The 15726-nt window shown below is 39.6% G+C and overlaps 1 protein-coding gene across 1 annotated transcript in view; it reads right to left on the reverse strand.

Moving 5' to 3' along the window:
- The window catches only part of LOC128984716 (cytoplasmic dynein 2 heavy chain 1), a 101241-nt gene that overhangs the window by 39676 nt on the left and 45839 nt on the right, over positions 1–15726 (reverse strand). The window contains exons 43-55 of the mRNA XM_054404058.1: positions 13500–13726; positions 12499–12604; positions 11641–11781; positions 10605–10741; positions 10157–10280; positions 9915–10034; positions 9039–9174; positions 8008–8112; positions 7302–7522; positions 1766–1879; positions 1411–1519; positions 671–836; positions 200–284 (exon numbers count right to left, since the gene is read on the reverse strand). Of these exons, the coding sequence (XP_054260033.1) occupies positions 200–284; positions 671–836; positions 1411–1519; positions 1766–1879; positions 7302–7522; positions 8008–8112; positions 9039–9174; positions 9915–10034; positions 10157–10280; positions 10605–10741; positions 11641–11781; positions 12499–12604; positions 13500–13726 (1791 nt within the window). The remainder of the gene's footprint in view (positions 1–199; positions 285–670; positions 837–1410; positions 1520–1765; positions 1880–7301; positions 7523–8007; positions 8113–9038; positions 9175–9914; positions 10035–10156; positions 10281–10604; positions 10742–11640; positions 11782–12498; positions 12605–13499; positions 13727–15726) is intronic.

Consider the following 15726-nt stretch of genomic DNA (forward strand, 5'->3'; position numbering starts at 1 on the left):
GCTGACTCCAAGAGTCCTGCCAGAGGACTGAGCAGGTTTTCAGCAATGCTGGATTGTTTTGGACAGAAGATGAGAACTTACTTGGATATGACAAGTCGAGGGATCAAAGTCATTGTGTGCTGACTCCAAGAGTCCTGCCAGAGGACTGAGCAGGTTTTCAGCAATGCTGGATTGTTTTGGACAGAAGATGAGAACTTACTTGGATATGACAAGTCGAGGGATCAAAGTCATGGTGTGCTGACTCCAAGAGTCCTGCCAGAGGACTGAGCAGGTTTTCAGCAATGCTGGATTGTTTTGGACAGAAGATGAGAACTTACTTGGATATGACAAGTCGAGGGATCAAAGTCATGGTGTGCTGACTCCAAGAGTCCTGCCAGAGGACTGAGCAGGTTTTCAGCAATGCTGGATTGTTTTGGACAGAAGATGAGAACTTACTTGGATATGACAAGTCGAGGGATCAAAGTCATGGTGTGCTGACTCCAAGAGTCCTGCCAGAGGACTGAGCAGGTTTTCAGCAAATCTGGGTTGTTTTGGTAGAAGATGAGAACTTACCTGGATATGACAAGTCGAGGGATTAAAGTCATGGTGTGCTGACTCCAAGAGTCCTGCCAGAGGACTGAGCAGGTTTTCAGCAACGCTGGGTTGTTTTGGACAGAAGATGAGAACTTACTTGGATATGACAAGTCGGGGGATTAAAGTCATGGTGTGCTGACTCCAAGAGTCCTGCCAGAGGACTGAGCAGGTTTTCAGCAACGCTGGGTTGTTTTGGCAGTAAACATTGAACCTATCATCACTTGACTCCAGCACTAAGATCACGTGAAGATTCTTCTGTACTCCTGGAAAAAGTATGTTTAAATTTGGTTAGTGAAAATGAAAATTGAAGTAGGCCTTATTCTTATTCCTACTGTGCACTGCTTTTTCCACTATCGACTTTGTTAAATTCAAATTTTCATACATCAATGGTCCTAAAAAATTCAAACCAGACAAAATTATCTAAAATTAACTCATTTTATATGCCATTTAATATTCATTTATGCCTCTATGGATAGAGAGTCAACCTTGAGACAAACCAAATAAACAGTTTTTTTTTTTATTTAAAAGGTTTAGATTGTGTGAGGGTCCATATTGTAAGACAAAACAATTTATTTTACCAATTCAATCCAACAGTATACATGATTTTGTGTATTGCCTTCCAGATTACTTCACAAATTATATACAAGAGGTTTTGTTACCTACTACTGTCAAAGCAATCCTCAAGCTGTCTATATGGCAATCGGTTTTGCCGTCTATTGAGTTATTTTCAAGCAGGATATAACTGTATTATTTGTAGACGATCACATTGCCAACAGTATAATAACATAATTAATACGTTTACAAACAATGGTACTAATGTATTAATGAAATACTTACTTGAAGAAAAGTACTGTGAAACATTTCCATCGAAACTAGACTGGGAAGCAGCATCTTTGAGTACAGAAGCTGTTGCTTCCAGTTCCTCCGTTTGATAAAGACCAGGGACCTGAGAATGATCAATCAGAAATTAATAAAGATGAATATAGCGGTAAAACCCAATATAATTGTGATAAATTAATGATTGAGTAGATTTTTGTAAGTTAACTATTTTTCTCACATCGGCATGTGACTGGAACAGAGTTTACTGAACTGATAGGGATAACTCTAAAACTTCAAAGAATTTCTTTGTTATTAACAACCTTGCAGAAAACAGAATAATATACATCAGCATATCTTGTAATTGTTTACTTACCTCTCCAGAAGACAACAGAGAGTTGATAAGGTCAAGAAACTCAGGGTTAATTATCTGATAGTCCTCAAGAAGTAAATATACTTGCTCTCCTTCAACTCCAGCTAATTGCATTGCCTGGAAATTAAATGTATATACTAGACAAACGTAGAAGTGAAAATAGGCCTACAGTGGAAACAAGTTGAAACAACTAGATCAAAATATACTAAGGTTATTTAATCATACGGTAATGCGCTGAGGTGTTGAAATACATGTAGGTGTGTCTTTAAATTAGAATACATACCCAGAGTAAGAGTGTAAATGAGTGTGACAACTTTTGATACCTTTGTTACTGACTAAGGCCAGCTGATTCTAAAGACAGGATCATAGACAAAAATAAAATGTAAATCTATCAAATTTTTAAGACAGAAACCCACACTTGCACATTTTAGTCGGTATATGCATGCAGGAGTGAGGGTGTAGCGTCAGCTGATGACGTTGTCATAGCAACGCATTAAGTTAGTCTGATCTTTGTTTTTCTACAGGAATGTACACACAATTTAACTCTTATTAAAATACTTTTCTATTACTTATTTGGTCATAATTTTATTCTATGTACACGAACAACCACGACCAAAATGGTGACCCCGACTACAACCGTTATCTAAAGACTTATTTTCTTTGAAGAGTGTAAATCTTTTGTGTTTCCTCCTTCGAACGATGTCATTAGAAGACCTGCAGACTCAACTCGCCGAACTTAGAACTGCGAATGAAGAACTGCGTCAACGGATTGGACAACCCAGCACTTCTCAAAACATGTCGGTGAACAGAGTAGCCGTCAAACTTCCGCCCTTTTGGCCTGAAAGACCAAGTCTGTGGTTCTGTCAAGTTGACTCGCAATTTCTTATATCTGGAATTACCAACGACGACACCAAGTTTCACTACGTGGTCTCGCAATTGGACACAGGAATTGCTGCTGAAGTCGAAGACATCATAACAAACCCTCCTCAAGGCGACAAATACGGACATCTAAAAAAGAAACTGATTGAACGCCTCTCTGCATCCGAAGAGCAACGTGTGCGGTGGCTGCTGAGTGAAGAGGACCTTGGAGACCGCAAGCCTTCTCAGTTTTTGAGGCATCTTAGGTCTCTTGCGGGCTCGACTCCCCTTCAAGACAACATGCTTCGTCAACTGTGGCTCAGACGACTCCCTCCTCATTCACAAGCCATATTGACTACGCAACTTGAGCTCTCCTTGGACAAACTGGCAGAACTGGCTGATAAGATCATGGAGGTAGCTGACATTCCTTCAACACCTGGTATTTGTGAAGTCTCTTCAGGTAACACTTCTTTATTAAATGCAATAGAATCCCTCTCTAAACAAGTTCAAGCATTATCAGAAACCAGAGTACGAGATACACAGGTGAGACCTAGGGGTCGTTCCCAGTCTCGTGGTGGATCAGGAAACGAACCTAATCCCTCTAAGAACTGGTGCTGGTACCATAGAAAATTCAAAAACAATGCTACCAAATGTCTTTCTCCGTGCTCTTTTCAGGGAAACCTCAGCAACAATCCGTAGAGGCCGCAACGGATTGTTCAAATGCTGGCGGCCGTCTCTTTGTGATGGACAGAAATTCACGAACTAGGTTCCTTATCGACACCGGGTCTGATGTGTCGTGTTTTCCTAAACGCCTTATCAAATATAAACGTTTCCCTACTAGCTATTCACTAAGTGCTGCCAATAACAGTGAAATAAAGACTTATGGTACCATGCCTCTCACCCTTAATTTAGGCCTTAGACGTAATTTCCCTTGGAGTTTAGTGGTAGCGGATGTTTCAATACCTATATTAGGTTCAGACTTCCTTTCACACTATCACTTATTACCCGATTGCAAAATGAAATGTTTGGTTGACAAGAAAACGGGATTGAATGCCGAGGGAATAGTTTCTAACAACAATCAAACTAGTATTAAAGTTATATCTTTCTCTTCGCCATTGGCAGAAGTTTTTTCTGAATTCCCTGATATTATTCGTCCTCCAGGCTTACCTCGTGCTGTGAAACATAAAACAGTTCATCATATAAATGTTACACCTGGTCCTCCTGTTCACTGTCGACCACGTCGCTTACATCCTCAAAAATTGAAAGCTGCCCGGAAAGAATTTGAGGAGATGGTTAAGCTTGGTATTGCTCGACCCTCTGAAAGCCCCTGGTCCTCACCTTTGCACATGGTGCCTAAAGGTGAAAATGGATGGCGTCCTTGCGGTGATTACCGCGCTTTAAATGCTCGTACTGTTCCTGACAGATACCCTGTACCACATATTCAGGATTTCTCGTTCAATTTAGCAGGCTGTACGCATTTCTCTGCCATTGATTTGACCAAGGCTTACCACCAAATTCCCGTCCACGAAGATGACATCCAAAAAACAGCAATCACCACTCCATTTGGTTTGTTTGAATTTCCATTCATGACTTTTGGCTTACGCAACGCGGGTCAAACATTTCAAAGATTCATAGATGAAGTTATTCACGGCCTTGATTTTTGTTATGCATATATTGACGACATTTTAGTATTTTCCCAGTCTGAAGAAATACATAAAGAACACCTAAGAATGTTGTTTGAACGACTTTCTGACTATGGAGTAGTTGTAAATCCATCTAAATGTGTAATTGGTGTACCAGAAGTTAAATTTTTAGGTTACTTAGTCTCATCTGCTGGGACACGTCCACCTCAGGAGAGAGTCACTGCTCTACAAGACTACCAGTTACCTCAGACAATGCGTGGTCTTCGCAGATTCTTGGGAATTATGAACTTTTATCGTAGGTTTCTGCCAAAGGCCGCTGAATTTCAAGCACCTCTGCACTCCCTACTTAGTGACGCTGATTCAAAAGGTTCCCTCCCTGTGCCCTGGACTCCAGAGACAGAAGAAGCTTTCCAAGCATGCAAGGCTAGCTTATCATCAGCAACACTATTGTTTCATCCTAAACCTGATGCTCCTCTTGGTCTCTTTACAGACGCCTCTGGAGTAAGTGTAGGTGCTTGCCTCCAACAGTTTGTCGATGACTCTTGGCAACCACTAGGTTTTTTCTCCAAGAAACTATCATCCAAACAGTGCATCTGGCCTGCATACTACAGAGAACTCCTCGCTATTTATGAAGCTGTGCAGCATTTCCGTCATCTCTTGGAAACAACTTCTTTCACTATATTCACAGATCATAAACCACTTATTTATGCCTTTCAACAGCGCCGTGACAAGTTGCCTCCAGCTCAGTTACGCCAACTTTCATTTATCTCTGAGTTTTCGACAGACATAAAGCACATCAGTGGTTCACAAAATATAGTTGCTGATGCTTTGTCACGTGTTGAAGCCATTTCAACTGTTTTAGATCATGAATCCTTAGCCAAGTCACAAGAGTCAGACGAAGAACTTCAAAATCTCATTTCAGAAAGTACTACATCTCTTAGATTGGAGAAAGTTCCGATTCCTGGAACCCATTTGAGCCTTATCTGTGACACCTCAACAGGAACTCCTAGACCGTTTGTGCCATCAGAACTGCGACGTAGAGTTTTCGACCAGTTCCACAAGCTGAGTCATCCTGGAATACGTGCCACAACAAAACTTATCTGCGATCGTTTTGTCTGGCCTTCCATTCGTAAGGATTGCCACAAATGGACTCAATCTTGCCTCTCATGCCAAAGATCTAAGATAACTAGACATGTTTCTACTCCCCTTGGTGATTTTCATACACCTACAGAACGTTTTTCTCATGTCCACATTGACCTAATTGGCCCACTTCCCTTATCAAAATCTTCTAGGTACTGTCTAACTATCATAGATAGATTTACTCGTTGGCCTGAAATTTGTCCTATTGATCAAATAACTGCCGAATCTGTTACTGGAGCGTTTGTCTCTACTTGGATAGCTCGATTTGGATGCCCACAAAAGTTGACATGTGATCGCGGATCCCAGTTCACATCGACTTTGTTTAAAGACCTAGCACGACAGTTGGGCATAAAGCTCCAGTTCACTACCAGCTGGCATCCACAAGCCAACGGTATGATTGAAAGACTCCACCGCCAGTTGAAAGCTGCTATAATGGCTCACAGCAAATCAGACTGGACCGAAGTACTGCCGTTTGTCCTTCTCGGAATAAGATCTGCCTTCAAGGAGGACATCACTGCTTCATCAGCTGAACTGGTGTACGGAGAACCACTGCGTCTTCCGGGAGAGTTTTTCGTAATACCTTCCCACGAGAGCAACGAGCCACAAGAATTGGTATCAGGGCTGCGTAAGCATATGAATCGACTAAGACCTACACCCGCATCACGCCACATTAAACCAGGGTCATTTGTGTTCAAGAACCTCAATACTTGTGACTTTGTATTCCTCCGACAAGACAGCTTAAGAAAATCTTTACAGGCTCCATATTCTGGTCCTTACAAGGTCATATGCCGTGACGAAAAGACAATTACCATCATTGTAAGAGGCCAAGAAACTAAGGTATCTTTGGACAGGGTCAAGCCAGCCTATATTATTGCAGATGAAAGTCCTATTCCTGAGCCCACGAAACGTTTGGTGCCGACTGGACAAGCAGAGGAATCCTCAAAACTACCACCATCTTGTCAAACTCCATCTACGAATTCTTATACAACTCGTTCTGGAAGACAAATCCGACCACGGGTTACTTTTCAAAATGATGTATAGATTCCTTTTCTCCGTGGGGGGCTGGTGTAGCGTCAGCTGATGACGTTGTCATAGCAACGCATTAAGTTAGTCTGATCTTTGTTTTTCTACAGGAATGTACACACAATTTAACTCTTATTAAAATACTTTTCTATTACTTATTTGGTCATAATTTTATTCTATGTACACGAACAACCACGACCAAAAGTGTATAGTGGAGTTATCTTTGAATTTTACTGTAAACCTTTGATAATGACTAAGATCGGCTGTCTCTTTAGCCAGGGTCATTCAAATATTCAAGGACAGTTTTGAACGATCAAGAAGCTACTGACGTTTCTCAGGATCAAATTTTTGGGGTCCTGATAATTGTTATACGAGTACTAGAATGACTCAGCATATTTGTACCCAATAATAGTGATTCTTCCTTTCAAAATCTTTCAGCGGTGTAGATTGCTCGTTAAAACACTGTCATCTTATAGAACAAAAGCTTGAAATTGATCAACAGTCTACTTCAGATTTCTGTCAGGCCCATGATTTGCATGTGATGTGCTATGGGCCCGAGAGATGATTGTAGGGACCTCCTTCCTTGTAGGGGTATTTTTCTCCTCCTTGGCCCCCAACCAACCAATAACCTCTTGGAGGGGTCCATTTATTAAAGCGGCCTTGATTTCAGTCTAAACTTTTTTTTGTCACGATAGGGCATTCTGATCACATAATCAGCAATATTCTGTTAATTAGGGGAGCACTATCACCACTAGCTACCCAGCTTCACTGTTACAACTTCTAAGGATTGAACGAATCGGATTTACTCACTAGGACTGTAACAACTACTGAATTACAAGTGAATAACCAAATATATTGTGAGGACCAGCGCTTACATTCTTCAGATCCGTTTTGAAGGTAGATAGTGTATAGTTATGGGTGATGTTGGGACTATGCACAGTAGCAGAGTGTCTTGCAGCTACTACCCTCACAGCAGTCTTACGTCCGACTCCTGACCTCCCAGCCAGGACCAGGGACCCTCCGCTACAGCTCATCACCCTCTCTATCCTGGCCACCAATTGTACCAGCTCTGGTAGTACCAGGGTGGTCGTGTCTCCTAAAAAAAAAATTGTTACTGTCAAAGATAAAGCGTGTGGGGTCATTTGTTTGGCTCGCCCAGCATCACAAAGCTATAAAAATACCCCACCACAGCAAACCTGCAGCTAAGAAAATTCCCATTCATCTGGCTGGATTTCCACTGAAGTATTCATTTAAAATTTTCAGATTTATATCCTATTTAAATAACAGTAATATCAATGATTACTAAGGTTTGCTGATGATGGAAAGATATTAAGGTGTGTTTTTCATTAAAATGTTGATAGATTAGTATAATATGAACAAATTTGCGAATTTGATTGAAATTTGTCCTTAAACAAGCAAACTTCCAACAATGTATCTTCCCAATTTTACTGGGGATTTTTACACATATTAAATTAAATTGATGGACAGGCTGGAGAAGACGGTATGTAGCATTCATACCGTACGAAATCCACTGAAAGTAAAATTTTATATTTTTTCCCAATTTTACTGTACAGTACTTACCCAGTTGATTTAGAGTTTTCTCCACAAGAGAAGTACAGTCTGATACAGATAGTCTCAACAACATCCCGTCCATCCGCCCTGGAGTCTCACTCACAAACAGAACATCTGGAAATTTAATCAAACTATGATTTTACATGGTTAAAAATTAAAATTGTTCCATGTATGTTATTCTGTTAATTTAAACTAAGAATATAATATCAAACACAAACCTTTTGTTCATACTTTTAATCTTTACACCATTCATCAAAATAAACCAGACAAACAACATATGTTCTTGAAGGGAAAGAATTGTACTTCATAGTGAAGCAGTTTGCAGCTGGACAAGCAATTGCGTAATTCTACGGTTTCCTTCCAAGGATTTAAAATGTGTCAATGTTGTGTCCTGAATTGAATAAAAACTGAGGTGATTAATTGGAAATATTTAATAGGATGTATCGTTCTAAACTGTTGAACTTGAACTGAATATAAAAATTGTTAACAATAGAAGTTAATTGTTGTATATGTTTCAACAGGAACACGTCAGTAATATATGGGTTATTGAAATAAAGAGTGAACATCAATGTTTGTTATATCAAATTTCATGCTACAAACTCCTGAATAAAATTATTTTTTTTTAAACTGAATGAAGTAATGTAAATAAATTCCTACACTTTACTATTGGCTAGTGGACTAGTCATTTGCACTGAGCTAGAAATAAAACTGGAGGTAGCAATGGCACGGCAACTTTTACACGTAAAAGTTGGTTATGTTGGCACCAACTCGGGACATGGACCAGCTCATAGGCCAAAGGCTTCATTACAATCCCACAATCCTCTATTCCACTAGTTCCAATGTACCAAGTACAATATACTCTACCCCGGTACATATGGCGGCCACTTGTCAATTCTCTCATTCAATGTTACCAGTTGTATCTCTAGCTCAGCGGTCGTTTGCCAGATGGAGGGTTAAATAACATGCAGCCTTTGAAACGGAAACAAAAACATTGCAGTTTCCAACTAACACAGAAGCTCGAACGTAAATAAATCTCTTACCTTTGAGAGATTCGGCTCCAATCCTCAGGTTGAACTCTTTCTCCATGACTTCTGAGAGGATCACCCATAAAGTCGTTCGGTCTTCTTCAGATACAAGCTTGTCGCCAAACTGTCGCAATGCTTCATACAGTAGAGCCTGACAAGGTAAATAGCATAGTTTGATGTTTGATACTACAAGTAGACTGAGCCTACAAGTTTGTGAGAAAATAAACGGTTCAGTAATCTGACACATACTTTCTTCCATCTTGACAAAAACCCTGCCACTTTTGTCTCTCCACGGCTTTGTATCAACATAGGCTATGGCTATAGTCTCTTTTTAGATTTGAATGAAAGGTAAAAGGTTACTTACTTACTTACTGCTGGGGCGCTACAAATCGCAGTCGATTATTCACCTCGTAGATCAGCCTCTTCCACGCTTCTCTGTCCGCTGCCATCTCACTGTCCCTCCACACTGACTCACATCTCTCTTAACTTGGTCATACCATCTCATTTTTGGTCTACCCAGTGGACGCTTTCCAGTTGGTACAGCAGAACATACTTCCTTCAGTCTTGTTCCTTCTTCCCTTCGCAATACATGACCTAGCCAACCTAATATTTTTGCCTTTATCAAAGCTATTATATCAGGGTCCTGGTATAACGCTCGTAGCTCTCTGTTTTTTCTAATCCGCCATTCTCCTTCTTCGTTTACTGGGCCGAATATTTTTCTTAGGACCTTGTTTTCAAAAACAATCAAGTGTCCTTCATTTCTCTTGGATAGGACCCAGGTCTCGCTTCCAAGGTAAAAGGTTAGTGATGAAAAAAATGTTTTAATCCATCTAAATACCACTCTACCACCTAATTTAGCGTGTTTGATAAATATCAAGAAAGACTGCTTACCTCAACGATACACTGATTGTCGGTTAGAGGATACCTCAGTAGGCCATGACACCAAGCTGTTATATTGGCTGGAGTGAACATATAGTGCAGCTGCTGGGAACTGCCGAACCTTGCAGAGACCTGGATACAACTATGTATAAGATTATTTACATTTTCACCATAACAAATTGCTACTCCTTAAGAAAAATGGGCCTAAGGCTAAAGTAAATTTTTTCTGGAGTAACCAAAAATAAATCTCCTACCTCTTGGTAAATGTTGACCATGATCTTAGCCAGGCCTGAAGCCATTTTTGTCTGCTTGTTCGTTGGCAAAATTGATTTGATTAGTTCTCCATAGATTATCTTCAACTCTGGTCGATCAGGAGAGCTGAAAAATGAATAAATTGTAGATATTTTGAGGTAAGGAAATACATTTTGCTAGTAATAAAGTAAACAATTTTACTAGGAAATATATAAACATTTTTATTTTCATCGCCCTGGTAAAGAGTTAATATTATTTCTTACTGAGCACATCCAGTTCATAAAACACATCCTTAGTCATTATTGTTGAGCTTGATCCTGCAATGAGCAAATCTATCCTATGATTATCAATTTCAACAAAAAAAGTAAAAAGTCCCAATTATTGTAATATTCTCAATCTCAGCAAATAAAATAATCATAGACTACATAATTAAAATATGTTTAAACTTACCTCAAGTAACAGACAAGATTCTTTGCCAGAAAGCGGAGACTGATACCTTCAGTTGACGACAAACTGAAGACAAAAAGAACGTTCTCCAAACCGACCCATTCCAAGTCTGAGTCATAAAACCCTTTGTAGGTCAGAACCTAAGTGAGACATAAAATATTAATACAATATTCAAACAACATTTTAACCTTTCTATATTGTTGACGTTGACACAAATGAAAGGTGTGACTGTCTATTTGTTTCTGTGTTAGAAAACATCTTGTTTAATACTAGCTCATAAACATCCTACTTTTTTCTGTAGACAGAACATTTGATGGGAGTTAATTAAACAGACAAATTTGTAAATATATTTAGCAGCCAAAATTCAAATTTTCTTAATTTCCCCCCAAAAGATAAAGTTTTTGCCAATAAAGCTAAACCAACGTTTATTTTGAAGTAGCCTGACAAATGCTATTAAAAAAAATTACGAATTTATAAGAAGTCATCAGAACGAAATTTTAAAACCATAATTCACACAGAAGAGTAAATACTAAAATACCTCTATGGCAAACTGAATGATATGCTTGCAGCTTTTACATGTGCCAATGATTTTATTACATATTTTTTGTTTCTTATCAAGTAAGTCAACCTAAGTTCTGGATAAGTGAGGTTCTACTGTATTAAGTCGAATTATGTTCTGAGTTTGCATCTACAGGAATTTCTATGAGACTAAAGAAAATAATCCAAGATAATAGAATTCCTAGGACAAGAAATCCACAGTGTTAGAGCCAAGTAGACCAAGAGGACAATGCTTCAAGGCAATGTATGGATAAGGTCAAGACGTACTAAGAGAAGATAAAAGTAAGATGGAACATGGATAGGAGAATATGGAGAATGCAAATTGAAGCCCAGGAATGGATATTTTAGGTTAAGAAGGATGTTGAGAAGAGAGAAGTAACACATATAGCGGTGGAAGGGAACTATGCAGTGATAAGAGAATCCATGCCCACACCCTATGCTTAACAGAAAAGAATATGTGTACACATGTGTAATTACAGACCTGCAGAAGCCAGGCAGTCAACATGTTGGATCCCCACTTATCTCTCTGGACCAAGTTGGTGTTCTTCAAGTGTAGTATAAGTCTCTCCGAGTTGCTGGGACGGTAAACTCTTCCGTTGCTACTGGACACCACCATGCACAGCTGAGGGAAAACAACCGGTATCAGCAATCTGACACATACTTTCTCCAATTAGCTTGTCAACAACCCTTATCATGAACCAATAGGAGTATTTAGTTGAGAGTAACTATGGTGTTTGATGGGTAAAATTACAAAAGTTGCATTAAATTAGGAACTGTGATTTTTATAGTAATAAGGTTTGTACAATTTTGTTTAGAGTTTAAAAGGGCTACAACGTAATATAACTTAGTCAAAATCATTCAGGGTATTTTTGTGAAAATATGATTTTACCGTTATTCTATGGGATTTAAATTAAAATCTGCATAACAATTTTTAAAATTCCAAAAAGTGAATAAAAAAAAAACTCTTTGAGATACCAAGAATTAGTACCCACAGACCAAATTTCATCAAAATCAGACCACAGGTGTAGTCTGTAGCTCTATACACATTCGCACACACACACAAACATCACTTAAAAAAACTCTTTTTGTGTTTAGGAGGTCATAAAACTGACATTTTCACTCAAAACTCAAACTCGTCAATTTTGATGACAACAATCCTTTCTCCATACACTATTGTAGGAGAAAGTAAAAAAAAATTATGAAAATAAGGATTGGTAACAGTCTAGCAACTAATTTTCATAACAAGTTACAACATTGATGAAGTGATGAATTGTTAAAACATAACGTTTGCCCTATTTCAGCCATATAAAGGAAAGGAAGGTTAGTGGCTCTGCCTTACCTGAGACAACTTTTGCAGAATATGTTGAGGAGTTATCTGAGCACTGCAGTGTATTGTGGCAACTTGAACATTGCGAAGCTTGGAGAAACAGTGCTGAAGGACCAAACTGGAAAATCAACAAGAAATCTTAGCATATGGTAAATTGGTCATGACTGTAGTAAAAGTTATCTTAGGCCCAATTCACACCGAACGGACGTCGGGCGGAGACGTGGCACGGACGTGGCGAGGACATATGTCCGTTCCTCGCCTCCCCATATAAACAAATTGGTCAATGTACACACAAGTGACGTGGCACGGGCGGCCGCCCTCCTGTCACGTCGCTTCGGCGTCCCTCGTGGCATGTCCGTAGCGCGCCCGTTGTTCGGACTGCAAATATTGTACTATACTTACCAACCTTCGTACTTACAACCTTGTTGTGTAGAGTTGTTTTTGTGTTTAGATTTTGAGTTGTTTCTTCACTATGCGAGACGACATTGAATTTAAAATCAAATTTTGTGAGGAAGTAGAACAATTCCCTTGTTTGTACTAATTAAGTTGACAGAAATTAACTAACACCATTGACATTAATAGAAATAAGCAAAAACCAAAGCGTCTAGTCTACATACAGGTTGTCTCGCCACTGTACCGTCCCTTCACCGTCCCTTCGGTGTGCATTGAACACACCCCCCTCACTGCCACGTCTGTGCCTCGTCCGTGCCACATCTCCGCCCGACGTCCGTTCGGTGTGAATTATGCCTTAAATTATTTTAAACCTATAAGCAGGTAAGTTATAGCAGAAACAAGAGTGACATAAACAAACTCCTATCTACACTTATAACTATCAATGTAGCTAACAAAACTGCTAAAAGCAATACTTGACACATACCATATAAGTGTAGAACAGTGACATACTTTGCTAAGGATTTTCAGGTGAATACTATAACCACTCATCTCTGACTACGATATCAGATATGGAGATAACATCCAAAATAAAATAAACAAAATCAAATTTTGACTCTTACCTCTTTCCGCAGCCTGGTGGACCAATCAGAATTAACGGCTGACGGAGCTGCAGCCAGTCATCCAGCACCTCTGCAGCAGAGCAGACTCGTGCTGTATACACTAGAGTCGACCCTTGATCTAGGAGGCCTTGGTCTGTCCATATGTCCACACAGTCTCGTCTCTCATCATAGCGGAGCATAGCTGGCGAGTCAGAACTTGCGACATACTCTCCTGTCCACTCAAGCACCTTGACATAGAGAAATACGAAGTAAGTCTGTTGTAAGTGTGGTGCTTTGATCAAAACTAGTGCAAACAGGAAAAATTCCAGAAGTTCTAGTTTGATTTTTATGTTCAATTCCTATTATTACACTTACCATTAACAATTAAGATGGGGATTCACTAGGAATATTTTAACCCGAATATGAACTATGAGTGTAGAATGGAGTGGGATACCTTGTCTAGATTTTTTACTGGATAAGATAATCAGCTCCTTTAGCCATCCTGGAACTCTAATTTACCCAGCCAAATAATCGCAGACAGCTTGGTTCATTTGTTAACCTTCAAAAAGCTATTGACTTTTATCTGGATTAAACCAGCGACTTCTTATCTCCATAAGTGCATAGAGTGCGGTGGTGAGCACTCTATCTGTAGTGTATACAATAATAATGTACCATAATTTTGCCATTTTTACGATATTTAGATTTCTGTTATAAAGAGTTGGCAATATGTTTTGCATTTGTGTCCTGACTGCGATCAGGCGACTGTGACGTCATATCGTATGATTTCAATAAAGCTCCCGGATTGGCTACAACCCATCACGCCACTTTTCCCTCCACGTTTAACCGCCGTTCCAAAAGTTTCCTTGCTGACCAGTCCTCAAGATTCCAACAAACCGTAAACATGTAGTCGGCCGGGTTTTATTTAATTCCCCAAATGGTGTTTTTATTTCAAGTCATTGCACCCCAAACGTTCCAGTGGCGACGAGGTACGAAAATGACTCAACGCGTAAAAAGTTTTTAAGTGATTTAAGTGACAATCGAAGTGCACCGTAGCAAGGTACGTGTGTTTTTAAAAGTGACAATTGAACTTCTAGTGCACCGTAGGAAGGTACGTGTGTTTACAGAAGAATTCGGTCAAGTTAACTTCGAACAGTGCGTGTGAGTGAAACATTAATGCCGCTTGATGAGAACCTTATTGATAACTTTGGAACTTTATTAAATTTCAAGATGTCGTTCATCGGTGCGATCGGTCCTTTTGATAATTCGGAAGAAACGTGGGACTCATATATCGAGCGTTTTGAATTGTTTGTTACATGTAACGATATTACAAACGCTAAAAAGGTTAGTACGCTTTTGACGGTTGTCGGAGTGAAGACTTATAACCTGCTTAAAGACCTATGTACACCAGACAAACCTGCTACTAAGAGCTACGAGGATATTGTACGGATCATTAAGGGACATCTTCATCCAAAACCATCTTTTATTGCCGAAAGGTACAAGTTTAGTCTCCGAACACAATTAGAGCATGAATCAGTCGCTGATTACATCGTCAACCTGAAGAAACTCTCTGTCAACTGCGAGTTTAAGGACAAACTACCGGATCATCTTCGGGACAGGATCGTAAGTGGGTTGAGGGACGACGCCACCAAGAAGAGGTTGCTGGGCGAAGAAGATCTCACCTTCGAGAAGACGGTCCAAATAGCCACATCTATGGAGTTGGCAGCTAGAGACACCGCGGCCCTGACCTACCACAACACGGGGGGAGGAAGTCGTCTCCACAACGTCGCTTCGAAGCAGCAGCAGCAGCAGCGGAAGCCGTGGCAGCGCTCAAAAAGTGAAGTAAAGTGCTATTGTTGTGGTAAATCTGGTCATTTAAAAAGTGAGTGCCGTTTTAAAAGTTTATCTTGCAATTTTTGTAAGAGGAAAGGCCATTTAGAAAGTGCGTGTCTGATGAAGAAAAATAATGGTGAGTCACAATCTAAATTTGCATTTAATGATAAGCGTAAAGATGGACAAAAGAACTGTACACCTAAGTTTACCTCTGGTAACAAGTCTCATAAGTATAAGCAAAACTATGTAGAGAACACAGGTGTCAATGACAATGACGATGATTATAGTGATTTAGCTAACTTATTTTCCATAAATGACGAGGAAACTAAACCGAGGGATAGAATAAAACCTATCACGGTTAATCTTAAAGTAGAACATACTGTATTGCCATTTGAGGTTGACAGTGGAGCATGCGTGT

Source organism: Macrosteles quadrilineatus, unplaced genomic scaffold, assembly GCF_028750875.1.
Source record: "Macrosteles quadrilineatus isolate MER2022 unplaced genomic scaffold, UCM_ALF_1.0 Scaffold_2__2_contigs__length_208266976, whole genome shotgun sequence".
In the NCBI taxonomy this organism is placed as follows: domain Eukaryota; kingdom Metazoa; phylum Arthropoda; class Insecta; order Hemiptera; family Cicadellidae; genus Macrosteles; species Macrosteles quadrilineatus.